We start from the raw sequence: 26,983 nt of genomic DNA, 5'->3' as shown, positions 1-26,983 counted from the left end.
CCCAGACACATGAAAAATTAGAGGGAACATAAGTTATGTTCCTCATTAACCATATTGGGAGTTGCAAAGATTTTTTTTTATTACTCGTGTAGTGCAGTTGCGTGGTGTGGACTCTCTGGGCCGCTGTTGATCAACGTAATGCTATTTAAATAGCGTTTATAGAGAAGGAAAGCGCCATGCTTTTTCTCAGTAAGATCGGGGTTTTCAGTGGAGCACACCGAAAGAAACAATCGTCAAAGGAATATATCAATCTGGAACATGTTTTTTCCATCCTTCATTCAAACCAATCCAATTTTCAACCATATTCTTCTTCAATAAATCTGACTGACATAAGCGGATGTATTTTTGCTGGACCGATGCTCCCGATATAACAATGAAACGGCAAGTACTGTTGGTCTTTTCTGCCGTCGCTTTGCATTTGGTGCTCGGCCAGGTCAGCTATTCCATTCCGGAGGAAATGAGCAAAGGGTCGTTGATCGGTAACATAGCTCAGGATTTAGGACTGGATATTAAACGTTTGAACGCTGGTAAAGCTCGCATCCATATGGGAGACAATGCAGAGTACATTCAGCTTAACAAGGAGAGGGGGCTCCTTACGATCAGAGAAAAAATAGACCGCGAAGCTCTCTGTGCTCAGACAACGCCTTGCGCTTTGCATTTGCAGATTGCGTTAGAGAACCCGATGGAAATATTTTCCGTTACCGTAGAAATCACTGATAAAAATGACAATGCTCCTGTATTTGAAAAGGAAGAAAGAAGGTTTGAAATTAGCGAATCTGCAGTCGTGGGCTCCAAATTCATGCTAGAGAAAGCAATAGACCCAGACATCGGGGTAAATGGTCTCCAAAGCTATTCCCTGAAGCCAAGTGATAATTTTATTCTTAAAGTGCACAGTCAGTCCGACGGTGGAAAAAGAGCTGAAATGATTTTACAGAAACCTCTCGACAGGGAAAAAGAGGAATTTATTTCATTGTTGCTAACAGCAGTAGATGGCGGAGAGCCGCAGCGGTCTGGCACTATGCAGATTCATATTACAGTGTTAGACGCAAATGATAATGCTCCTGTTTTCACACAACCCATTTACAAAGCTACAGTCCAGGAGAACTCAGTCAAAGGAACACTAATCACCAAAGTGAGTGCCTCCGATGCAGACAAAGGCTCGAATGGAGAAGTAAGCTACGTAATAGGAAATAGCGTGAGATCGATTTTAGAAATATTCCACATTAATGAAGATGGTGAGCTAATTTTAAATGGGCCTATAAATTATGAGAAAACCAAAAAATATGAAATCGATGTAGAGGCGGTGGACAGGGGAGGTCTTTCTGACTCTTGTAAGGTAATTATTGATGTAGGTGATATTAATGACAACTGTCCAATTATCAACATTATTTCGTCATCTATTTCAATAGGAGCAGATTTGAAGTCAAACACAGTGGTAGCCATAATGAGCGTTAGTGATCCTGATTCTGAAGAAAATGGTAAAGTCCGATGTGCAATAAATAAAAATACTCCGTTTACGATTATGTCAACATCCAGTAATTTGTATAGCGTGGTGACAGACAGTGAGTTAGACAGAGAGACAGCCTCTGAGTATAATATCACAGTGACCTGCTCTGATGAAGGAGTTCCCTCCCTCTCTAGCAGCGTCACTCTCAACTTACAGATCTCTGATGTAAATGACAACGCACCTGTATTTGAGAGAAGCTCATATGAGGCCTACATTGTAGAAAACAACACACCAGGTGTGTCTATATCCACAGTAAAAGCTACAGATGCTGACTGGATCCAGAATGCTCGTGTTTCTTACATACTGGAAGACTTCTCTGTTAATGGAGTGCCAGTCTCTTCATACGTATCTGTTAGTGCTGATAGTGGAGTCATCCATGCAGTTCGCTCTTTTGATTACGAGCAGATCAAAGATTTCAAGTTCTACATTAAAGCGCAGGATGGAGGCTCTCCTCCACTGAGCAGCAACGTGACTGTGAAAATCCTGATCCAGGATCAGAACGATAATCCACCTCAAATTCTGTATCCAGTCCAGACTGGTGGCTCCATGGTGGCTGAAATGGTGCCTCGTTCAGCAGATGTGGGCTACCTGGTGACTAAAGTGGTGGCTGTGGATGTGGACTCTGGACAGAATGCCTGGCTCTCCTATAAACTACAGAAAGCCACAGACAGAGCGCTGTTTGAAGTGGGCTTACAGAATGGAGAAATAAGAACTATCCGTCAGGTGACTGATAAAGATGCTGTGAAACAAAGACTGACTGTCATAGTGGAGGACAACGGGCAGCCCTCTCGTTCAGCTACAGTCATTGTTAATGTGGCGGTGGACGGACAGCTTCCCTGAAGTGTTGTCGGAGTTCAGTGACTTTCCACATGATAAGGAATACAATGATAATCTGACTTTTTACTTAGTGTTGGCTCTGGCTGTGGTTTCCTTCCTCTTCATCACGTGTTTAGTGGTTATTATATCAGTGAAGATCTACAGATGGAGACAGTCTCGCATCATGTATCACTCCAGCCTCCCTGTGATTCCATATTATCCACCTCGTTACTCTGATACTTTGGGAACAGGAACTCTGCCACATGTGTACAATTACGAAGTCTGCAGGACGACTGACTCCAGAAAAAGCGACAATAAGTTCGGAAGAGCTGGTAGTCAGAACATGTTGATAATGGACCCCAGTTCAACAGGGACGATGCAGCGGATACAAAATGAGAAGAACATCCTGGATGAACCCGACTCTCCTCTAGAGGTTAGCATTCAGTAACCTAAAAAAAAAAACATATTTTTAAATGTACATGTTCTTAGACATTTTTCTGCCCCTTTCATATAATTTTTTAATAACACAGTTGTGATCATTGCGAAAGCTTTTGCACAAATTATTTTCTTCAGCACCTTGGAGAGCAACATTATCATATTTTTATTAGCTATACAATGTGATAAAGACTTTTTTCTTCGTGTTGATTCTTACATATGTGCTTTATATAAACTAGTTTTGCAGTGGATGATTTAATCGTAGATCTTCGTTTCTCTGTTTTTTTTTTTTTTTTCTTTCTCTTACTTTTTTGCTTTACATAATCCATTTCATGCAGTTTTCTTGTTTTGACTCAGTGGGCCGCTGTTGTCTGCTACGTCGCAGTTACAATATTTAAACAGCAGCACCTCCTCTCCGCTTAGATGTTTAAGATTGAAGGGGACGGCGTTGACCGCTTTGTCTTCATTTGGGATTTTTTTCAACACTACAACTACGGCAGGATATCTATTTCCCACGTAAATATGAGGATTCTTTATCTCTATGTTTTTTTTTTCTTCTTTCGTTGAAGCGGACAATCAGGAGGGTGCACTGTTCTCTTACCGATATTTTCCTTACACAATGAGACGGCGAGCGCTGTTGTTGTAACCATTCTGCTTTTTAGAGCAGTATCCAGTCAAGTCAGCTATTCTATTCCGGAAGAAATGGCGAAAGGTTCGTTGGTTGGTAGTGTAGCTCAAGATTTAGGCTTAGATGTTAAACGACTGAGTTTAGGAAACGGCCGCGTTTATTCTGGTGATAGTAGCGATTACGTCGAGCTGAATGCTGAGAGAGGAGTTCTCCTCGTCAAAGAAAGAATAGACAGAGAGGCGCTATGCGGTGACACAACGCCATGCGCTCTGCATTTTCAGATTGTGCTGGAAAATCCCATGGAATTTTACAGCGTAACTGTTGAAATTACAGATATCAACGACAACGCTCCGACTTTTGAAAAAGCTGAAATCAAATTCATAATTAGCGAGACTGCAGCTGTTGGAGCAACATTTGACTTAGAGAGAGCTGTGGATTTGGATGTTGGCATTAATACTCTCCAAAGTTACGTTCTTAAACCCAGTGGTCATTTTTTATTGAAACTACAGAATCATGCTGACGGCACAAAGAATGTAGAAATGGTATTACAGAAACCTCTAGACAGGGAAAAAAATGAGTTCATTTCATTGGTATTAACAGCTGTTGATGGAGGAGAGCCGCAGATGTCTGGAACAATGCAGATTCTCATTACAGTGTTAGACGCGAATGACAATGCGCCTGTTTTTACGCAGCCAATATACAAAGCCACTGTTAGTGAAAATTCTGCAAAGGGCACGGTTGTGACCACTGTTAGTGCCTCAGATGCTGATCAAGGTTTGAATGGGAAGATCACATATTCCATTACAAGCACTATGGATGAAGTAAGGCAGATTTTTGAAGTAAACGAAGAAAACGGTGAAGTTACATTAATTGGGCGCTTGGATTATGAAAAGAAAAAACTGTTTCAGATCAATGTTCGTGCAAGAGATAATGGAGGGCTAACAGATTCATGCAAAGTGATGGTTGATGTTGTAGACATAAATGATAATGAGCCAGTAATTAAAATTATGTCCAAATCTACTGTAATATCTGAGAGTGCAAATCCCAATACAGTTGTTACAATGATTAATATCCAGGATCCAGATGCAGGTAAAAATGGAAATGTTCAATGTTTTTTAAATGAGGACATTCCCTTTATTCTTAAATTAACCACAAATAATTTCTACAGTTTGGTGACAGAAGGTGAATTAGATAGAGAGCGAGACTCTGAGTATAACATCACAGTGACCTGCTCTGATGAAGGAGTTCCCTCCCTCTCCAGCAGCGTCACTCTCACCTTACAGATCTCTGATGTAAATGACAACCCACCTGTGTTTGAGAGAAGCTCATATGAGGCCTACATTGTAGAAAACAACACACCAGGTGTGTCTATATTCACAGTAAAAGCTACTGACACTGACAGGAACCAGAATTCTCGTGTTTCTTACATTTTGGAGGACTCCTCTGTTAACGGAGTGCCAGTCTCCATGTATGTATCTGTTAGTGCTGATAGTGGAGTCATCCATGCAGTGAAATCTTTTGACTACGAGCAGATCAAAGATTTCCAGTTCATCATCAAAGCGCAGGATGGAGGCTCTCCTCCACTCAACAGCAACGTTACTGTGAAAATTTTGATCCAGGACCAGAATGATAATCCACCTCAGGTTCTGTACCCAGTCCAGACTGGTGGCTCCATGGTGGCTGAAATGGTTCCTCGTTCAGCAGATGTGGGCTACCTGGTGACTAAAGTGGTGGCTGTGGATGTGGACTCTGGACAGAATGCCTGGCTCTCCTATAAACTACAGAAAGCCACAGACAGAGCGCTGTTTGAAGTGGGCTTACAGAATGGAGAAATAAGAACTATCCGTCAGGTGACTGATAAAGATGCTGTGAAACAAAGACTGACTGTCATAGTGGAGGACAACGGGCAGCCCTCTCGTTCAGCTACAGTCATTGTTAATGTGGCGGTGGCGGACAGTTTCCCTGAAGTGTTGTCGGAGTTCACTGATTTTCCACATGATAAGGAATACAATGACAACCTGACTTTTTACTTAGTGTTGGCTCTGGCTGTGGTTTCCTTCCTCTTCATCACGTGTTTAGTGGTTATTATATCAGTGAAGATCTACAGATGGAGACAGTCTCGCATCCTGTATCACTCCAGCCTCCCTGTGATTCCATATTATCCACCTCGTTACTCAGACACTTTGGGAACAGGAACTCTGCCACACGTGTATAATTACGAGGTGTGCAGGACGACTGACTCCAGAAAGAGTGAAAGTAAATTTGGCAGAGCTGGTAGTCAGAACATGTTGATAATGGATCCCAGTTCTACAGGCACGATGCAGCGGATACAGAGTGGGAAGAACATTCTGGATGAACCAGATTCTCCTCTAGAGGTTAGTTGTTTCAGACATGTTTTGGAATCCAATATATATATATATATATATATAGTTGTGTGTGTGGGGGGGGGGTGTAAGTCGGGGTGTGGGTGTGTGTGCATGCGTGAGTGTGTCTGTGTGTCGTGTGATCAGTCATGTGTGCCTCATCATTATAATACACTTGCATTCAGGACCATGGATAGAGTCAAACCATACTTTCTTCTAGAAATTGCATTTGACATGATATTGTCTTTTCTCTTTTCTTTTATGTTTTATTGTCAACATTTCATCATAAAGAATGTTGTATTTTAATTTATGAGTATCTTTCTTAATAAGACACCACAAACTTTCTATATAATGTATCTCTTTTCACTGTGTACTCTTCAACGTAATACAAAAAAATAACTTTTCTCATGAGAAAGTGTTTGCCTTTTTCATTCCCCTCACTTTCCTGCACTGATTCATCCTTCTTGTTTGTTACTGTCATGCTCAAAAGTGCTTATTGGTTTTGCACATCTTATCCTAGTCCAGTGATCAGAATTTCAGTGGGAGCATGTGCATTGCAATTTTGTTTTTTTTTTAACTCCAAGCGACGCTGTTGACCAGTCTGTGCTCGTTTTACACTCGATAAGCGAGTGGTACCTCCCTTCGTCTCTACATTTTAGAAAGACGTAAGACTTGGACATGGCAGTAAATGATAAATGCACGGATGTCTATAAGATTCAACAATATCGTGTCGGAATTTTGATCTCGTTTTGAGGAATATGTACATGTTTAACACGTTTTGGATTAGTAAAAAAACGTGACGCTGGACAACGGGCAGTACAGTGAACCCTTATTTTTTTTTTTACAATTATTATACAATGAAATATTCCATAATACATTGAAACCAAAGAACAAAACCTTTTTACAGGCCCAAACATTTGTTTAACAAATAAAAAGTACTGTGTAAACATTTTTTTTTTTTTTTTACAAATAACTACTGTACTGTAAAATAATAAGTTTAATATGAACTGAAGGCAGATTCCTGTGCCCGAATTGCGGAGATCAGCCCCACCGCGACCTGAGTTATTGGATTAGAACGGGAGAAAATAAAAAATGATTATGAAAAAAAACAAAACAAAGTACAGTAGCACAAATAGTGACTCACGTGTATTTCACTGCTCTTCTGACTGAGCCGCTGCATCCTGAATCCGCTGTGTAGCGGGGTTTTTTTCTTCTTCTAAAGACCGCGGTGCAGGTGTGTTTTTTTGAGAAAAGAACATAGTTATCGGTAGCTGTTGTCGCTCTTTTTTTCTTCTGGGCAAAATTATTCTTATAAACTGACATGCCACCATCGATTATGTTAAATTTGGCAAGCTGTTTTACGTAGCTACGTGTACATATTAAACCGCAACGTTATTGACACACAGGTAGAGAAGAAGGGGAGAGACTGTTTAGCCAATCAGAATGCAGAACACAATGCACGATGCAAATCCGCGAAGTAGAGAGACCGTGAAAGGTGAACCGCGAAATAGCGAGGGTTTACAGTATTCCGATGTTGTTTTGTTACTCATTCTGCTGCAAGTTGGCTCAATTTTGACGCGCAAGACGTAACCGGTAAAATCCGGTTTAGGATTTTCAAAATAAAAGATCCGGAAGTAGTTAATTATTTCTTGCGCGGCCCGGTACCAATTGGTCCGCGGACCGGTACCGGTGGTTGGGGACCACTGCTCTAGAGGTTAGCATTTTCTGCTGTGATTTTCATTGGTTGTGAAACATTTAAATAATTTGCCTTGTTTTCAGTACCCTGGCCAGTGATCTGCTTTTGTATTTATAAGTTCCTCGCCCTAATCTACAATGGAATGCAAAAATGATATTATCATTTTATATTTCATGCCATTGCAAATATGAAATGAATATTTCATAAAAAAAAATTTTTTAATGCCTTCTTTTCAGTACCCTGGCCAGTGAATGTCCCTCCCCTCCATTCACATTGCCCTTCTATTTATATATAAAAATCCCTTAGACCAAAGATTCCTTTCATTTAAACATTAGCGTTTTCAGTCGGTTGATGACACATGTTTATTATTTAATATTTTTGATTGGTTGTAAGAACACTGGGATATAATTCTAAATTCTAAAACATAGAATTCTAAATTCTGTGTTAGTTGTTGATTTCTCGGTGCACTGCTTCGTTTTGAGCTCGAAGTGCCGCTGTTGGCTAGTTTGTATCAAATACACTGCAGACTCGTTTTGCCTCCCATCACGTCTTTATTTTAGACAGAGAAAGAGAGAGAAGCGAAATGCAGCGTCCTGGATATCTGGATACAATTTTCTTTCTTTGAATAATTCATAGTCCTCGTGGAATTTTTTAATACTTTACTTTATGGAATACAAGACATTTTGGTTCTTAGTACTTTGCCTGTGGATCACGTCGGACAAACAATGAGAAGGGAAGTGCTGTTGTTTTTTTCGGCCCATTTCGTCTGCTCGGTGTTCGGTCAGGTCAGCTACTCCATTCCCGAGGAAATGCCGAAAGGCTCTCTAGTCGGTAATGTTGCTGACGATTTTGGGTTGGATATTAAAAGACTAAAAACAGGAAAGGCTCGAATATTTAGTCGAGACGGTGATAAATATGTTGAGCTGCATAATGAAAGAGGCGTCCTTCTCATCAAAAACCGAATAGACAGAGAGACGCTGTGTGGACAAACGACGCCCTGTTCGCTGCATTTCCAGATTATATTAGAAAATCCCATGGAATTTTACAGCGTTACTCTTGAGATTACAGATATTAATGACAATCCTCCTTCGTTTGAAAAAAGCGATGTGAAATTCAAAATAAGAGAATCGGCTGTCCGTGGGGCTAAATTCATTTTAGATCGTGCTTTTGATCTTGATGTGGGCATAAACGGACTAAAGACCTATACACTTGAACCGAAGGAGCATTTTGTGGTCAAGTTACATGACCAGGCAGACGGTACCAAGAATGTTGAGATGATTTTGGAGAATCCGCTTGACAGGGAAAAGCAGGAACGCATCTCTTTGGTTTTGACTGCGCTGGATGGGGGAGAGCCACAGATGACAGGAACAATGCAGATCCTCATCACTGTTTTAGACGCCAATGATAACGCTCCTGTTTTCACACAGTCGGCTTATAAGGCTTCAATCAGAGAAGATTCCCCGGTAGGAACAGTTGTAATGGCAGTCACAGCGACAGATGCAGACGAAGGCTCCAACGGTAGAATAACTTATTCAATATCTAGTATAATTGAAAATACGGGTGGTGTATTTGAAGTAAATGCTGAAAGTGGTGAAATTACACTGAAAAGAGATGTTGATTATGAAAAAGTTAATTCGTTTCAAATGAATATTCGTGCAAGTGATGATGGTGGGTTAGAAGACTCTTGCAAAGTGACGATTGACGTCATAGACGTAAATGACAATCAACCCAATATCCAAATTATATCCAAATCAAACGTTATATCAGAAGATGCCACGCTCGGCACTGTTGTGACGATGATAAACATAGAAGACGCAGATTCAGGAGACAATGGAAAGGTTCACTGCTACATAAATGAAAATATTCCGTTTCTGATGAAATATTCAACAGGAGAATTTTATAGCTTAATAACAGAAAATGAATTGGATAGAGAAATAGCATCCGAGTATAACATCACAGTGACCTGCTCTGATGAAGGAGTTCCCTCCCTCTCTAGCAGCGTCACTCTCAACTTACAGATCTCTGATGTAAATGACAACGCACCTGTGTTTGAGAGAAGCTCATATGAGGCCTACATTGTAGAAAACAACACACCAGGTGTCTCTGTATTCATAGTAAAAGCTACAGATTCTGACTGGAACCAGAATGCTCGTGTTTCTTACATACTGGAGGAATCCTCTGTTAACGGACTGCCAGTTTCTTCATATGTGTCAATCAGTGCTGATAGTGGAGTCATCCATGCAGTTCGTTCTCTTGATTACGAGCAGATGAAGGATTTCCAGTTCTGCATTAAAGCACAAGATGGAGGCTCTCCTCCACTCAGCAGCAATGTGACTGTAAAAATCCTGATCCAGGATCAGAACGATAATCCTCCTCAGGTTCTGTACCCAGTCCAGACTGGTGGCTCCATGGTGGCTGAAATGGTTCCTCGTTCAGCAGATGTGGGCTACCTGGTGACTAAAGTGGTGGCTGTGGATGTGGACTCTGGACAGAATGCCTGGCTCTCCTATAAACTACAGAAAGCCACAGACAGAGCGCTGTTTGAAGTGGGCTTACAGAATGGAGAAATAAGAACTATCCGTCAGGTGACTGATAAAGATGCTGTGAAACAAAGACTGACTGTCATAGTGGAGGACAACGGGCAGCCCTCTCGTTCAGCTACAGTCATTGTTAACGTGGCGGTGGCGGACAGCTTCCCTGAAGTGTTGTCGGAGTTCAGTGACTTTCCACATGATAAGGAATACAATGACAACCTGACTTTTTACTTAGTGTTGGCTCTGGCTGTGGTTTCCTTCCTCTTCATCACGTGTTTAGTGGTTATTATATCAGTGAAGATCTACAGATGGAGACAGTCTCGCATCCTGTATCACTCCAGCCTCCCTGTGATTCCATATTATCCACCTCGTTACTCAGACACTTTGGGAACAGGAACTCTGCCACACGTGTACAATTACGAGGTGTGCAGGACGACTGACTCCAGAAAAAGTGACTGTAAGTTAGGAGGAGCTGGTAGTCAGAATGTGTTGATAATGGACCCCAGTTCTTCAGAGACGCTGCAGCGGATACAGAGTAAAAAGAACATCCTGGATGAACCCGATTCTCCTCTGGAGGTTGGTTATTTGTGTTTCAAGCCACCACTATTATTTATTTATTTATTTATTTATTTATTTATTTATTTATTTATTTTTAGTTACGGTCTTAGCTGACACCAATTGATCAGCACCTTGGACAGAGCAAAATCTTCGTATTTTCCTTATATCTATCGGTGTGACTGTCTGTCTGTATGTCTGTTTGTCTGTCTGAATGTTCGTCTGTATGTCCATCTTATTTTATCGATTCATATTTTACTTCGACTGTGTAAAAATTCTGTAGTTTCGTCTTATATCTCGAGGGGTCGCTGTTGGTTAATGTGAGGAAAATTAAACCTTCTCTTCGACAGAAACGCTCCATCCTCTGTTTTATTCGCAGATTGCCCGACAAAGAGACTCGCTCCGAACTCAACATGCGCTCATAGTGTAATATTCCGTCAGTATTGAACATCTATTACTTTGTCCATTCGGTTCTTTCAGTGGTTTTTTCAAAATGGCTGCTTTGTTGCGTTTAAACAAGGAGGGAATTTTTCCGATGTGGCTGCTGCTCCTCAGCCTCTGTGTCGCAGAGATTGCTGTCGGTCAGGTCCGTTATTCAATCCCCGAAGAGATGTCGACTGGCTCGGTCGTCGGGAATATTGTCCAGGATCTAGGCTTGGATATTAAACGACTGAAGTCTGGGCGTGCCAGGATTTTTACCGAAGACGGCAGTGAGTACATCGGGCTGAATATAGAGAAAGGAACCTTGGTCGTGACTAAAAGGATTGATAGAGAAGAATTGTGCAAGCAGGTGTCTCCCTGCTCTCTGCATTTCCAAATTATTTTAGAAAATCCAATGGAGCTGCAAAGGGTAGACGTAGAGATTACAGATGTTAACGATAATTCTCCGTTTTTTTCTAAAAAAGAATACAATTTCCAGGTTATCGAATCTGTCTCTTCGGGGTCTCGTTATTTGCTGGAGAGTGCCAAAGATCCAGATGTAGCTCAAAACACCATACAAACATATAAACTAAACCCTACAGACCATTTCAAATTGAACACCGTGTCTCGATCTGACGGAACAAAGTACATTGAAATGGTTCTTCACACGCTGCTAGACAGAGAGAAACAAGACGAGCACAAACTGACCCTGACTGCGCTAGATGGGGGTAATCCTCAGAAATCCGGATCTGTTAAAATAAATGTGATTGTCTTGGATGCTAATGACAATGCGCCAGTGTTTAGTCAGTCTGTTTACAGAGTCATCGTTCCTGAAAACGCACCTCGAGGTACAGCTATTGTCAGAGTTAGTGCTACTGATAGTGATAAGGGGGAAAACCAAGAGGTGACGTATTCTTTTTCACAGCATACTAACACTGTGTCATCCCTGTTTAGTATTGATCATCAAACTGGAGAAATTACATTAATTGCTGTGTTAGATTATGAAAAAGTTAAGCATTATGAAATCGATATTGAAGCTACAGACAATGGAGGGTTAACAGACGCCTGTAAGGTTCTGATTGAGGTGACTGACATAAATGACAATCCTCCTATAATCAGCATAATTTCACTTTCCAACCCCATTCCTGAAGATTCTGAGTTAAATACAGTTATTGCTATGATCAATATTAAAGATTTAGACTCAGGAAAGAATGGCCAAGTTCACTGTTTTATAAACCCAGAACTGCCTTTCAAAATCAAATCATCAACACCTAATTTTTATAGTCTCGTGTCTGATGATGCTCTGGATCGTGAAACTAATCCTGTTTATAATATAACGATAACAGCAGTGGATAAGGGTTCGCCCGCTTTTTCCGCAAACAAAACAATTAATTTAAAAATATCAGATGTAAATGATAACGCCCCGGTGTTCAAACAGCCTTCTTTCACTGCGTTTGTGTCTGAAAACAATTCGCCGGGTATGAGTCTTCTGTCTGTCAAAGCCAGGGACAAAGATGATGGAAACAATGCGCGCATTTCTTATTTTCTAGAGGACATCCAGCTGAATGGGATGTCGGCTTTAACTTATTTTTCGGTAAATGCAGAGAGCGGAGAGATTCTGGCAGTGCGCTCCTTTGACTACGAGCAACTTAAAGAGTTCAACATTCGTATCAAAGCACAGGATGGAGGCTCTCCTCCGCTCAGCAGCAACGTGACTGTGAAAATCCTCATCCAGGACCAGAATGATAATCCACCCCAGGTTCTGTACCCAGTCCAGACTGGTGGCTCCATGGTGGCTGAAATGGTTCCTCGTTCAGCAGATGTGGGCTACCTGGTGACTAAAGTGGTGGCTGTGGATGTGGACTCTGGACAGAATGCCTGGCTCTCCTATAAACTACAGAAAGCCACAGACAGAGCGCTGTTTGAAGTAGGCTTACAGAATGGAGAAATAAGAACTATCCGTCAGGTGACTGATAAAGATGCTGTGAAACAAAGACTGACTGTCATAGTGGAGGACAACGGGCAGCCCTCTCGTTCAGCTACAGTCATTGTTAATGTGGCGGTGGCGGACAGCTTCCCTGAAGTGTTGTCGGAGTTCAGTGACTTTCCACATGATAAGGAATACAATGATAATCTGACTTTTTACTTAGTGTTGGCTCTGGCTGTGGTTTCCTTCCTCTTCATCACGTGTTTAGTGGTTATTATATCAGTGAAGATCTACAGATGGAGACAGGAGCGAGTATTTTACAAATCTAGTGGGAATCTCCCAGTGATTCCATATTACCCGCCTCTTTATGCAGACGGTACAGGCAATTTAAAGCAGGATTTTGGCTATGAGGTGTACGGCACTACTGATTCTAGGAGGAGTGATGTCAAAGACTTGAGGCCCTTCGGTGAAAGCACTCTGAGTGTTGACCGCAGCGCAAGCAGGACAATGCCAAGGCTTAAAACAGAGTCGGAGAATTTACTAACAGAGGTGAGATCACCGCAGCTTCCCTGAGATGATTGCTGCCATGCATCGTTTTCTTTCTTTGTAGCTAAATCTTAACAAATTTAGTATTTTTAGTTGTCAATAAAACATGTTCTCTACATCCAACACAGTGGATGTTGAATTTATCTTTTTTAGATTACATAAAATATTTTGTCCGCATCCATCCATCCATCCATCCATCCATCCATCCATCCATTTATTCAACTGTGCATTTTATAAGGTACATCAATCCTTGACAATAGCTGCCATTTTTAGCACTCTTAACATCAAATCATATTGTTGCTTTAAATTTGTAAAGTAATAATTTTAGTGGTTGAAAGCACCATAATAAGCTTGATATCATGTGATACTTGTCAATGTTTAGACAAACTTGTACCTGATCTGTGGATTGATTCATAACTAAGTTTTTAATGTATATCAGAAAACCTGACAGAGATGGCATATATATTTCTGATAGCTAAAATGTTTTTTTTTTTAAATCAACACTTCATTTGTACCAAAGCTTTATTAAAGACTGTTTCCACGGAGAGATACCAAACTGTGCGCTGCACTAGATTTTCAGTGACCTACTTCTCTTCATAACACCATCTAATCATGAGCACTCATTTGTGCGTACAAAGAATTGGAGGAAAGATGGAGACCACATATGTTTTCTTTCAACAGGAGAAATTCATTTTGGGCACAAGAACATTAAAAAAGTGGCACGATCTTTGTGATCAAGCGTTTAAATTGTGGTGGAGAAAACGAGGGCACACTCATGACCACAGAGAGACTGACAACAAGGGAGGGACACTGTGATGGTGAGATGCAGAGAGGCAGCGGGGGAGGGGAGGAGGCAGCACAGCCTCAGCAACCCTGTGCAGCAGTGCTAGTGATGCACAGCAGCCATTTTGATCTGGCGCTTGCTTTGTCTGCTGAAATGAGCTGAAAACAGGGAAGTCTTACATGTTTCAAAACATATTTGAATGCAGGTACTTCCTACAGTGTGGAGGATACAGGCACATAGATATTTGTCTTGAAAAAGTATGACAGGTTTGACATGAGATACAGCAAGACAGGGAGCGTGAAATTGCTTACATAACAATAAATAAGAGAAGGTCAGTAATCAGGATAGAGGCAGTTTGATCAAAATGCAGTGACAAAGGAATTCACCTGGATTATTTTTAAATTGTTTGAAAAAAATAGCAAGGTCATGAAAATACAAATAGAGAGATTGACTAAAATGCACAGCTTTACATTTTAATGTAATATTTATTTTGAATTATTGTGGCAGAATAATAAGTCAAAGTTATTATTTTTAAAATACTTTACGTTTTTTTTTTCTTTTTAATAATTTACTAAAGATCAGTTAATCCTGGCATAGTTGGAGAATAACTTTTCTGTTCTGAAATGGAGTCAGAGTTCATTGAGGGTATAAAATAGTCTGCATGAGACAGTTCTGGGTTATGTTGTAAGTGTATTTTAAAGTGTGGATGTAAAAAGTGCATATGACAAGTAAAAGTGAAACGTTGTTGTGTTATTTTTACCTGAAAGACTCTATTGTTATTTTTAGATCACATCAATGCTTTTGTTTCAGATTTATCCAAACAGTTTAGCCTCTTTTCCCAGGTTTAAAGTTGTGATGGGGGCATCTTGTCTGTGTTATAATTCCCTTTGATCTCAGTTACCCCATAGGGGTTAATGCTCTCTGAAACATTTTAGCAATCAAGTAAACACTTCAGGCTGTCTGTCAAGCTGCACTAGTTGAATGCCTTATTTTATGATTCTCCTGTAGGAAAACCACCTTTGAAGTTTTAATTACCAGCTATTTTCTGTGCTGCACAACCTCCATGAATCAATTTTGTTAACTTTCCTTTGACTAATCAGATGCAGATGCTCCTGTTTCTCACAGACCCAAGCAGTTCTTTAATGGTCCGGTTCTCCCCAGTAAAGAAGTGTGTTGAGCAGCTGTGTGCCCTTGTTTATGCCGACGGGTCTATTTAGCACTTTCTGCTTTGCTTCTGAGGATGTGGTTAATGTTAATGCTGTGAGCCGTTTTTTATGTGTTTACAAGTTAGAGCACACATTGTACACAGAGTACCTTTGAAAAGTATCCACATATTTTAACTTTTTTCTTGTTTCTTGTTTATGCCACACAAAGGAATTAATTTTATTAAATCTTTTGTTATGGAACAACACAAAATAGTGTATAGAAGAGAAGTGGAAAGAAAAGGACACATGGTTTTCTATTTATTTAAAATCTAACCAATTGAAATGTAATAAATCCCCCCAAGTCAGTTCTTTTGCTTAACTGATTTCAAAGCCGTTACAGTTATAAGAGTTTAGGAGGTTGTCAGTAGCTTTGAACATCAAAAATCTGAACATTTTTGCCATTCAGTTTTGTCAAACAGCCTAAACTCAATCACATTGAGTGAACTGCAGTGTTAAAGTCCTGCAGCAGATTCTCAACTGAATTTGGGTCTGGAAAACATTCTTCTATTACATGAAATGCTTGGAAGTACATCCTTTCATTTTAGCTTTGGCTGTATGTTTAGGTAAATGTTAACTTCTGTGACTGGCTAGTAATTGATTCCCACCTTTACACCAGTTCTTATCAACTTCCCTTACCTTCCTAAAGAATACCACCGACACAGCATGGTACTGCCACACCTACTTTTCACTGTGGGAATTTACATGTAGGCTAACAAGTCCTCATCTGACCAGAGAATGTTGTCCCACATTTGCTACAGTTCACCTTTGTTCTCTAGCAAACCTCCAAAACCTTTACAGAGTCACTAAATTTATACTACAGCTAAAATACAAAAGATACATTCAAGTAAAAGGAGCTGAATATGCATGTATGTCACAGATTTTATTTGTAAAAATAGAAAATTTAAACCATGCAACACTTTATTTTCATTTAATGATGTGCTTCTTTGTGTTGTTCCATCAAATAAAATATCTGAAAAACACATCAACATTTGTGCTTGTAACAATAAGAAAACTTCAAGAGGTATGGATACTTTTGCAAAATATTGCACTGTAGGGACTTGAGAGTGTGATATCATGCACTTACAGTACTTGTGACATACCTTTCTTAAATATTTTGAATAGACAGTATTCACATCACAATAGAGTTAATTGTATTGTGAGTACTGCACTTACTGTTTGTAAGTGGAGACTGTTTTTTCTATGTTCACTTTTGTGTTTGCTTTGTTGGTATTTTGAAATTAACCTTCAGTCTATTTTAGTAGATTTTCTCATCTTCTGCTTCTCTTTCTAGTTTTTCTTTAGGTGTGCTGTTTATCTTTTTGGATTTTTCTGCTTCAAATGTATTTACTGTTATGGCTGAATAAGATGACAGTGAGAGGAAAATCTAACTTGGATGAACTCATTTTCTATGGAACTTATAAATTATGTTTAAAACAGAATTGACTGCTGTTCAAGATGTGAAAGTGTCAAAAACATAATTAGTGGTGTTAGATAACACCACTAATCAGTTGTAACATGTTTAATCATAAGAAGTGCATGTTTTTGGTATGTAAAGCATTGCTTAGTTTTCAACCTTTATGTATTAGCGTGATTTAGAGTCACCTTTGTGGTGATAAAACACTAACTTCAAAATATCAAATAAGGTTAAAATCTATGCAGCGCATAAAATAAAATCCAACGTAAACTATACATTGAGCTCAGACATCAGTTTTAACTATGGACAAAAAAAAAAAGTTTTAACTATGGACCAATAACGTATAATGATCTAACTCGGTGAGTCACAGGTGTCCAGCCAATGATACGATGCGGCTCACTTACGCTACGTAGCCAATCATTGCATGCTATTGTGTGTACGTGCCTTGCGCTGTGGCACCGTGCAGATTTGCTAGGTAGGAAAAGTGCGGCGGAGTTAAGAGACGCTAAAACTACAACCCTATCATGGCTAAGCGAACGGGCAGTGGGACATCCACTCATCAAGTCAAAGTAAAACAGAAATGCGCTTCTTTTAAGATGGAATGGCTGTCGGAGCTTGTGCAAAAAGAAGAACAAGTGGTGAAACTGGGTGAGACTTTTTCTTTTTCGAGTGAGAAAGGTTTACTCTGCAAAACATGCAGCGAAGCCAAAGTAGCAAGCGAGTTTTCAGAGGGAAAAATGGACTGAATGGAAGTTGGACTACCTCGAGCGTACAACCCCTGGAGAAGTGAGAAAGACAGACGTGAAAAAACTGTGTAATGAAATATTTTAAGACAAAGAGTTACAAGAATTGATACACTATCACAAGCTAGAGCACACATTTCATTGTGCAGAATGTGAATGTTTTAATGTGAACAAAAAGTTATGTCTGAAAGGTGAAATTGTCTCATTTCTCACCATGGCCAAAGCAGGACTCTTATATATAACATACTATGCATCTCATGAACAGCAATGTTTTTTGTTTTTTTTTTCATTTTTAAGTGGGGCAAATCACTCATATTAAAAGCAAACTAATGGAAGTTGCTGCTGTAATCTGATTCTTTTAATAAGCCATGTAACTTTCTATGATCCCAGATTTATAACAGGTGTAATGCTGGTGTGTGGCCAGTAGTGCGCACAGCTGATGTTGCTCACAGTGGTCCTCAGTGTACTCAGGGAGCCTGTGTGTATGCCCAGACACATGAAAAATTAGAGGGAACATTGGACACAAGTAAGATAACCTATACACTTGTTTACATTTAATTATTTTGTAATTTTATACCAATGCAAACAATTTACTTCACTGGCTATTTATAAAATTAGCATTTAATCAGATGGTTTGTTTTAAACATATCCAATTTGACAAAACTGGATAGCCGCTGTTCATCTGCCTGTCTTGGTTTCCAACAGTGCTCCTCTTTCCTCCTGATCTCATTTTCTGCATCCCTCCCCTCCCCCTCTCCAGCTGCACCACTTTGCTGCAGAGAAAGAAAGGCACACAGAGAAAAAGGGAGAGGAAAATTGTAAATGCAGGACGTTTTTATCATGTCTATAAAAGATTTGTGGCTTCTGGTTGCTTCTTTGTGATGCTTTGACCAAAAAAAATGGTGTCCTTTGTACTGTTTTTACATCTAATCAAGAGATTTGAGTGTGCTCTATTTTGATGTTATGTATGTTCTGGTTTAACCGATATACACATATATTTGTCAGAAAATGTCATTTCTTGTCTCTGTCTGGTGCCATATGTCATCTCCATGTTGTTGTTGCCTCTTTTTTTTTTTTTAGTTCTTTTTTTACCAACCCAGTTGCTTGCAGTGAGCAGGATAGATTGCAAGCAGGGGAGGTGGGATGTGGTACCATAGCAACAAGCTGACTCACTGGCAAGACTGTACCATTTTTTGTATCTATGGGGGTCAGCAGCCGATGCAGCCCACACTGTATGATAAGTACATGTGCGTATTGAATCTGAGAGGCCAGGAATCACCCCTGTTTTGCTTCAGTGTTCTCAGACCTTGGGTGTGTGATGATAAAAAGGGCTTTGAGGGGAGGTTATAATGGCTTCCGGTGATATTTTATTTTCCAATCTTTGCAGGATGCCCTGTTATCAAGACCTAAAGCTCATAATATGTAATGATTCAACCCATATATTATTAGATCTCTTTGTCTCAAAGTTGCATAATGGTAACATTTTGGTTTTGTTTTTTATTTTTACATTAGATTACAGTAAAGTCTAATTAATACAGATGGTGTATTGTTTTGTCCTAAAAGCTTAGACTTGACATCACAAAAGCAGTCATGCCTGCATCAGCTGTGACAAACAGGAGGATAATAATCTCATTAATATGCCACAGAGCTGTTTCAGGCCATCGCCTTGAGGCCCTCTGCTGTTGGTATTAAGGTAGTGATTCTGTGCATTAGTGCAGCATTTTTGATACATTCATAGATTGATCATGTAATATGGTTCTTGTATTTGCTTCACTTTGATAATTGTTACTTTTTTAGACAGTATTGGTTGATCTTTGTATATAGTTGTCAGAAGGTTGGTGTAAGTTTTTTAAAGAAAAAGATAGTGAAAGCTGTTGAAAATATTTCAAAATACTAAGGATACATTTTTATTTATACACTACATGTTCTGCAATTCTTTATACTTATATTTTATTTCCCTTACTCTTCTAAGCAAATTTATAACTCTTTTCTACTAGGGTTCACTCTTGATTCCTGTTGTTTATTTTCGTTTGTGTATCATTCCTCTCTGTCTCTTTCAACCCCATGAATCTAACATTTACACACATTTTCTTATGATTATAAGCTCACATCTAGGGCTTCATCACTGCATTTTTACATATATGTATGTTTTAATATTTTTTTTAAATACCTGCCAAACCTATTCCATAAGCACATTCTACAGTTATTTACATATATATTTCTATGAGCTCTTTACTTTCAATCTAAATGTTTCAAGTGTATTTTTAGCAGCACTCAATATTTTCTACACAGCATAAATACAAATATGTAAAGTAGCAAATTTAGTATTCTCTTTAACACCAAACAACTTGCAACTTTATTTGTTGTGCTCCGCATGGTAAGTATGATGCATTCCCCACAGACTGCGTATGCCCACCACCAGTCTAACAGATTTCCTTTCTTCTGTTTTTTCTTTTCCATGTCCTTCTTTCTCCATGATGGCTGTCCTGCTTCCTCCCCAACCTGTGTCGAATCCTGACTCACCTAATAAGGTAAGAAATTGTTTCTATCTATATAAGTCATAGTACATCCAACAAAGCACATGCAGTTGCACACAATCGTTATAGGCATCCTGACAGTCAGTCATGTTAATTTTGCCTTGCATGAACACAGTTAAAACACAAACTGTTTTATAGCTGTGCTCAAACTGCCAATATTCACTCTGACAGAAGCCAATTGTGTGATTTATTCACAAGGTACACATCTAATGACATACACATGTTACATACAGTATGTGACATTGCGAAAGTTTGATTTCACGCTATCATATTGGTGTCTTGCTTCCATGGATTCAAAGTTTCTTATAATCGGTTAAAGGGATCTTCATCAGTAGTTCTCTAGACTTTCAGTCTTTTGAAATTGATCTTAGCACTTTGGTTACTATATTGTACTGATTATTGTCAGCGTTTTTATGTGACCGAGGTAGCCTATCATGTTGTGAAGTGTGTGTTTATAGAAAATGGAATATATTGACACATTAAGAATATCTTGACCAGATAAATAATAAACATATGAAAATTATGTCTTTATAAAACAGGGAAATTACCCAGCAAAGCCCTGACACAGGATCTAAAGAATCCATTGTTCTTTAGCTGATTATCATAACTATGTTAAATGCTCTTTAGTTGTTCCTAAAGTAGTTTGTCATGTGTGCAAATCTGCTGTCTTTAGTGTTTTATTACAGTTGAGTTGACTAAAGGAAGCACAATTTGGGAACCAACTGTGTTTTTGTAATAGAATGATAATAATGTGCTAAGACTAGACTGCTAGCTTTGAGACGTTGTGTAGCACATATGCTGTGAGAACACTCAGATTTAGAAAACTTTTTTTGAATTGATTAATTGATCACATAATTTAGTGGTCTAATAAACAAACTACTGTGAAATTTGTCAAGGGTTTTGAAAACCAGTTCTAGTAGAATAGAAATAATTAAAATGGGATTAAAAACTCAGAAAGGAATGTTTCAAGACTTTTGCAAAGTGCTGTGTCTTAAAAATGAATTAACTTTTTCATGGCAACTGAAACTGTTATATCTCAGGTAGTCGCTATGTACTGTTAACAACACTGATGTAAAATATTTAGTGTGTCTTGCTGCTCACAGCACAACATAATCACTAGAGGGTCCCTTAAGCTTCACTGAGACTTCACTTGTCATCATTTGAAGAATATTTGTAACTCATTCTGCAGATTAGATACAGTTAGGTTACCTAAAGATGCACAAGATTTAAGGATACCAAAAAGTTTCAAACTGGATTGTGTGTTGTAAGACAGCTTTACTTGCTAATAGGCTTATGTGGTTTAAGAAAAGTATTAGCAGTAAATACACTCTGGTACTTTGAGTTCAGCTGAAGTGCCAGAGATTATGACCTAAGTGAAGTATATAGGTTAAGTAAAAAGGAAAGTACAACAATAAATATGTTTTCCTGTACAATAACAATAGAACAAATATAATAACTAACACACAAACATCAGTGAATATAAAACACTTTGATCTAAAACTGAAACTGAGACCCAGACTCAGTCATGACTGAAATAAGGTAAATATGTTTTGTTTTCCTTCTGTGAGTCCAGGTAAGTGTACTTGAAGAAATAGTGTTGCATGATTATATTGGCTTGCTGTGGTTTTGTGTTGGTTCTTTATTTGTTTACTTAGCTTTGACCTAATTATTTACACACACCTACAGCACAAAGATCACTTAAATGCAAACACATGTTCATCAGCAATAAACATGTTAAAAATAAACCACAGTAAAACTTCTAAGTTTGTCTAATTTTTATGTTGATTATTGGAAAGGAGTATTCATTTAGAGTTTTTTTTATTTATTTTCAGTTAATATTTTATTGTGAACTTTGTTGCACAATTGCCAACATAATACAATGTTGGCAATTGTATTATGTTGCCAATATAATACAATGTTGGCAATTGGTTGAAAAAAAAAAACTTTAAATAGGTTGAAAAAGACTTTCAGGGAAAACAGTGGAAAATAGTTTTGCAAAACTAAATAATTTCTATAACAAGAAAATGAAGATAAAATAAGAACCTTTGCAAATAATGCTTTGTAGTTCTTTTTGTATCATTTTTATGTTCACATTTCTAAATCCATTGAGAAAATGTTGTTTTCGGGTTTTAGTACAGGGCTGCTGGATTGTACTAGGCATCCAAACTTGTCATGGCAACGCTCAAACATGCTGCTCCATATCAGAACATACAAATTTTACAATTCACAAGTTTTAAAGGTATAAGGCTGTATGCTTATTTTTCCTGTTTGAGCTCAGAAACTACACTTACAGGCATGTTAACAGGCTATTTTTGTTAATTAAACGTCTGTATGTGTATGTGTTTAAGTAAATAAATATAAGTAAATAAATAAGCTTCGGGGTTTGCTGTCGTCTACTGGGGGAAAAAAAGGCAAGAAAGGAAAAGGGAACAAAAGAAAATAAAAGAATAGAAGAGAAAAGAAAAGAAAGGAAAAGAAAAGGATGAAAAGGAAAAGAAAAAAGCAATCTGTGATAGGTGAGTTGTGTTGTTGTTGTTCTGCCTCCCTGCAGAGACAGACTGTGAGGGCTGTAACGTCTGCAGCATCTTGCAGCTGCATCACTTCGCCGCCTGTGTGGCGCTGTCCGCACAGCCGGTGGTGCTGAAATACTCTCCGGCTCACCCCTCCCTTCGTCTCCTTTCCTCTCACACTCGACTCTCCACGTCTCCGTCTGTGCTGCTCTGCTCTTTCTACATAGTCTGAACAGAACAAACAGCAAAATATTATTCTGATCTTTTTTTTTTTGTTTTTAATCTATTCCGAAATTAAACAATCTGCTTCTTTTGTATTTATTGATTAATTTAGGACCTTCGCTCCTGGAATATATGGGGGTTTTTTTATAGAACAGATTAAACAGCCTCCATGTCTGTTAGTGTGTGTGGGAGAGAAAGAGAGAGGCAGGAAAAGAGAGAGAGAGATAGAGAGAGAGCCGCAGTGAGTCCCTTTCTGCATCGTGTGCTCTTCCCCTCCCTTTTCATTTGCTCTACAAACCTCCATACGGGTGTTTTACGTCAGTCGCTGTCAGAGATCTTTTTTTGTCTAAGCTGTGCAGAGAGCTGCGAGGACGTCATGGAGTATGCAGGCTGCACTGACTTTGTGTCACCACGGGAAGGCAACAAAGAGCCTTGCCTTCCACAGATGCAGGTGCAAGCTTGCAGATGAACACAATAAAAAGGACAGACTGATTAATAAAAACGATGTTGATTAATAATGCAACTGTACACGTATTACTGTATTTGTGCATCTACTCTCTTGAAGTTTTAATAGTGAAGTACATTCTTGTGTGTATATATTCATATTACATAAATATTACAAAAGAGATTAAAGTAATACTTACGTCTAATATGGAATGTTATTCCATCTAATAAATTAATTAAATACAGGGGTTTTTTTATCTGTGTTAATACGTCACATTTGCGTGGACCTGATTGGTGGAAATCCCTCTGCTCTGTGCACCAATGATGTTAAGAGCTGTACAAAGAGATCTACTCTGTCTCAGTGAGAAGCGTCAGCTCAGAAGCGCTACAATGTCCTGCACAAGAAGAGACGGATGCAGACACGAAGCATGAATTTTACTGTTGATTTCCAAGCCTCGTCTGCGTTGGATTACAAACAATATCTTCAGTTCAGAGGTTGGGACTGGGGTGAAACGATATGGAGCGTGCGGGACGTGGAATAATGTGGAACAAATTGTCAACATGGCAGGTGCTTCTGTGGTGGCATAATTTCTTTATCTTGTGGAGTACAATAGACGCGCAGACTCGCTACAGCATCCCTGAGGAGCTGAAACGGGGATCCGTGGTGGGAAATATAGCCAAAGATTTGGGTTTGCTTGTGCCTGAACTGCTTCGGCGTAAAATGCGGATAACCTCGGAGGCTGGTAAGCAGTATTTTAATGTAGACTTGGGAAAGGGAGAGCTGCTGGTGACCGACAGAATAGACAGGGAGGAACTGTGTGGACAAAGGCCGTCCTGTTTGCTGCCTTTGGAGCTGGTTATAGATAACCCGCTGCAGGTGCACAGAGTTGAAATTGAAATACAGGATACGAACGATCATTCCCCTAGTTTTCTCACTAAAGAGAAAGTGGTGAAAATCGCGGAGTTAGTAAATCCAGGTGCGCGGTTTCCCTTAGAGAGTGCCACTGATCCTGATGTCGGTGCTAATTCTGTACGCACGTATCTCATAAGCAAAAATGAGCATTTTAAATTGACAGTTAAAAATCTTAAAGATGGGAGAAAAATTCCCGAACTGGTGCTTGAAAAAGCTCTTGATCGAGAGACGCAGGCTGTACACAACCTCGTCATTACAGCTGTGGACGGGGGAGATCCGGTGCGTTCAGGGACGTCAGAAATTACAGTTATAGTGCTCGATATCAATGATAATGCACCGCAATTTGAAAAACAAGTATATGAAGCAAATGTCAGCGAAAGGTCTGCAATTGGAACCGAAATCCTGCAGGTTAAAGCTTCAGATGCAGATGAAGGACTGAATGGAGAAATAGAATATGTGTTTGCGGAGCAAACTTCAGATATTACTTTATCCTTATTTGACATCAACCCATCCACTGGGGTTATTACTGTCAAAGGGGTTTTAGACCATGAATCAAATTCTTTACACAGATTCGATATAACTGCAAAAGACAAAGGAAATCCGGAAATGGACGGGCATTGTGGAGTGGAAATCAAAATAAATGACATCAATGACAATAATCCAGAAATAGTTGTTACCTCTTTAACAACACCCGTTCCCGAAGACTCTGCAATTGGAACAGTCATTGCAATCATAAGCACAAGAGACGCAGACTCAGGTGACAATGGGAAAGTGACATTAACGTTGTCACCCAAATCCCTGTTCAAATTAAACCCATCGATCTCAAAACATTTTTCACTAGTCACAAATGGTCCACTTGACCGTGAAAAAAACAGCCAGTATAGTATTAAGATAACCGCCTCTGATTCTGGAAAACCGCCATTAACAAGTGAAAAAACAATAATAGTTCAACTTTTAGATGTAAATGACAATCCACCAGTTTTCTCTCAAAAATTGTATACAGTTTATGTTAAAGAAAACAATGCTGCAGGGATGATTTTGTGCTCGGTAGCAGCGTCTGATCTGGATTCTGGTGAAAACGCAAAGATCTCTTACTCCATACTGGACTCTAAAGTGCAGGACGTCTCTGTCTCGTCTTATGTTTACATTAACTCAGATAACGGGAGCATCTACAGCATGCACTCGTTTGACTATGAGAAGCTGAAAGTGTTTCAGATTCAGGTTCAGGCAAAGGACCAGGGCTCTCCCTCTCTCAGCAGCAACGCCACTGTCCATGTTTTCATCCTGGACCAGAACGATAATACCCCCTGCGGTTATTTACCCCTCCTCCGCTGCCCTGGGCTCTCTCTCTCATCAGAGAATGCCCCGCTCCGCTAAAGCGGGTCACCTGGTTACTAAGGTAACGGCCGTGGACGCTGACTCGGGCCATAATGCCTGGATCTCATACAGACTAGCGGAGGCCACAGACACCTCTCTGTTCACCGTCAATCAGTACACAGGAGAGGTGAGGACTAAACGCGCTGTGTACGAGCAGGACGACTCCTCTCAGAGGCTGCTGATAGAGATCAAGGACGACGGGCAACCGGTTCAGTCCGCCACCGCCACGGTGTCCATCCTACTGGAGGACGGTCTCCATGAACCCATTTTAGACCTCCGACACAAAATGTCCGAGCCCAGCAAGAAAACTGGCAGAATCACCCTTTATTTGATTCTGTCTCTGGCCTCAGTGTCCGTGCTGTCTCTGGTGACTTTTCTCATCCTGGCGGTGAAATGCATCAGGGGCAGCAGAAGCAGCGGGAGCTGCTGCATGAGAAGGAGCGACTGTGATGATTACAAGAACCCCAACAGAAACCTGCAGATTCAGCTCAACACTGACTGGACCTATAAAATACGTGGAGGTCCTGGGAGGAGACATGATGTCTCAGAGTCAGTCGTTCAGGTCCTGCATGTCTCCGATGTCAGAGTACAGTGATTTCACAATGATCAAACCCAGCAGCACCACAGACTTTAAAGAAGTCATCAGTGTTCTGGACGCGTCTTTACCCGACAGCACCTGGACCTTTGAGAGCCAGCAGGTGAGCTAATTCAACGTTGGCCAGGTTGTGTCGAAAAATATGATTTTAAAAATTTTTTATCAACTGTTAATTGTTCTATGTTAGTCAAAACTCAAAAGCTTTTACTTTAATGAGACACATGCATAAAATTATCGTATCTGAAGAGATTGTGTTGTCTGTTATTATTCATTGTATTGAAGTTAAGTGTTTCCCTATTTTTCTCAGCTTCTTTCTCTTTTTAGTTCTTTCTATTTTTTTCTTTCTTTCTTCTAGTTATTTTATTTTCATTCAATGAGGTCTGACAAGTAATATATTTACCACATTAGTCAAAAATATTCATATGAGCATTTATAGTCATGACGCTGTGGCGCAGTAGCGTGGATTAGATTCCTTCCTATTGGATTATATGTTTTGAGGCGCTGAACCAATAGGAGTCAGAACTGTACAAAGCAATCTAGTCCCTCCCCCCTTTCAGCTTCTGTGGTCCTACACTCACAATGCAGAGTGCCAGAGGAGAGACGGGGACGAGATTTATTTCGCAATATGAAGATTTTATGTTTGGACTTAAATCCACACACAATAACTTGTAATCAAATATTAGTAGAGAATGACAGGTGAGATGATTGATCTAGCATTGCTTCTGAACACAACATCGACTGGAATGGATGTGTTATAACGGACCAAGGATGACAAAGAGAAATGGATACAGAGACTGGAGATGGCTGGTGCT

The 26,983-nt window shown here is 39.6% G+C and overlaps 3 protein-coding genes across 4 annotated transcripts in view; all 3 read left to right on the top strand.

Annotated features, from left to right (window-relative positions):
• Window positions 1–26,983, top strand: part of LOC116714991 (protocadherin gamma-A12-like) — a 188,203-nt gene that overhangs the window by 123,520 nt on the left and 37,700 nt on the right. The window lies entirely within an intron of this gene.
• Window positions 1–26,983, top strand: part of LOC116714994 (protocadherin gamma-A5-like) — a 125,364-nt gene that overhangs the window by 60,686 nt on the left and 37,695 nt on the right.
• On the top strand, window positions 22,015–26,522 carry LOC116714975 (protocadherin gamma-C5-like). The gene is given in 3 exon segments (XM_032555797.1): window positions 22,015–25,504; window positions 25,506–26,075; window positions 26,077–26,522. Coding segments are annotated over 3 exon segments (2,478 nt in total). The 5' UTR covers window positions 22,015–23,803; the 3' UTR covers window positions 26,284–26,522.

The sequence above is a fragment of the Xiphophorus hellerii genome, chromosome 23, assembly GCF_003331165.1.
Source record: "Xiphophorus hellerii strain 12219 chromosome 23, Xiphophorus_hellerii-4.1, whole genome shotgun sequence".
In the NCBI taxonomy this organism is placed as follows: Eukaryota; Metazoa; Chordata; class Actinopteri; order Cyprinodontiformes; family Poeciliidae; genus Xiphophorus; species Xiphophorus hellerii.
The sequence above is the reverse complement of the archived record's forward strand: the minus strand, read 5'-3'. Positions and strand labels throughout refer to the sequence as shown.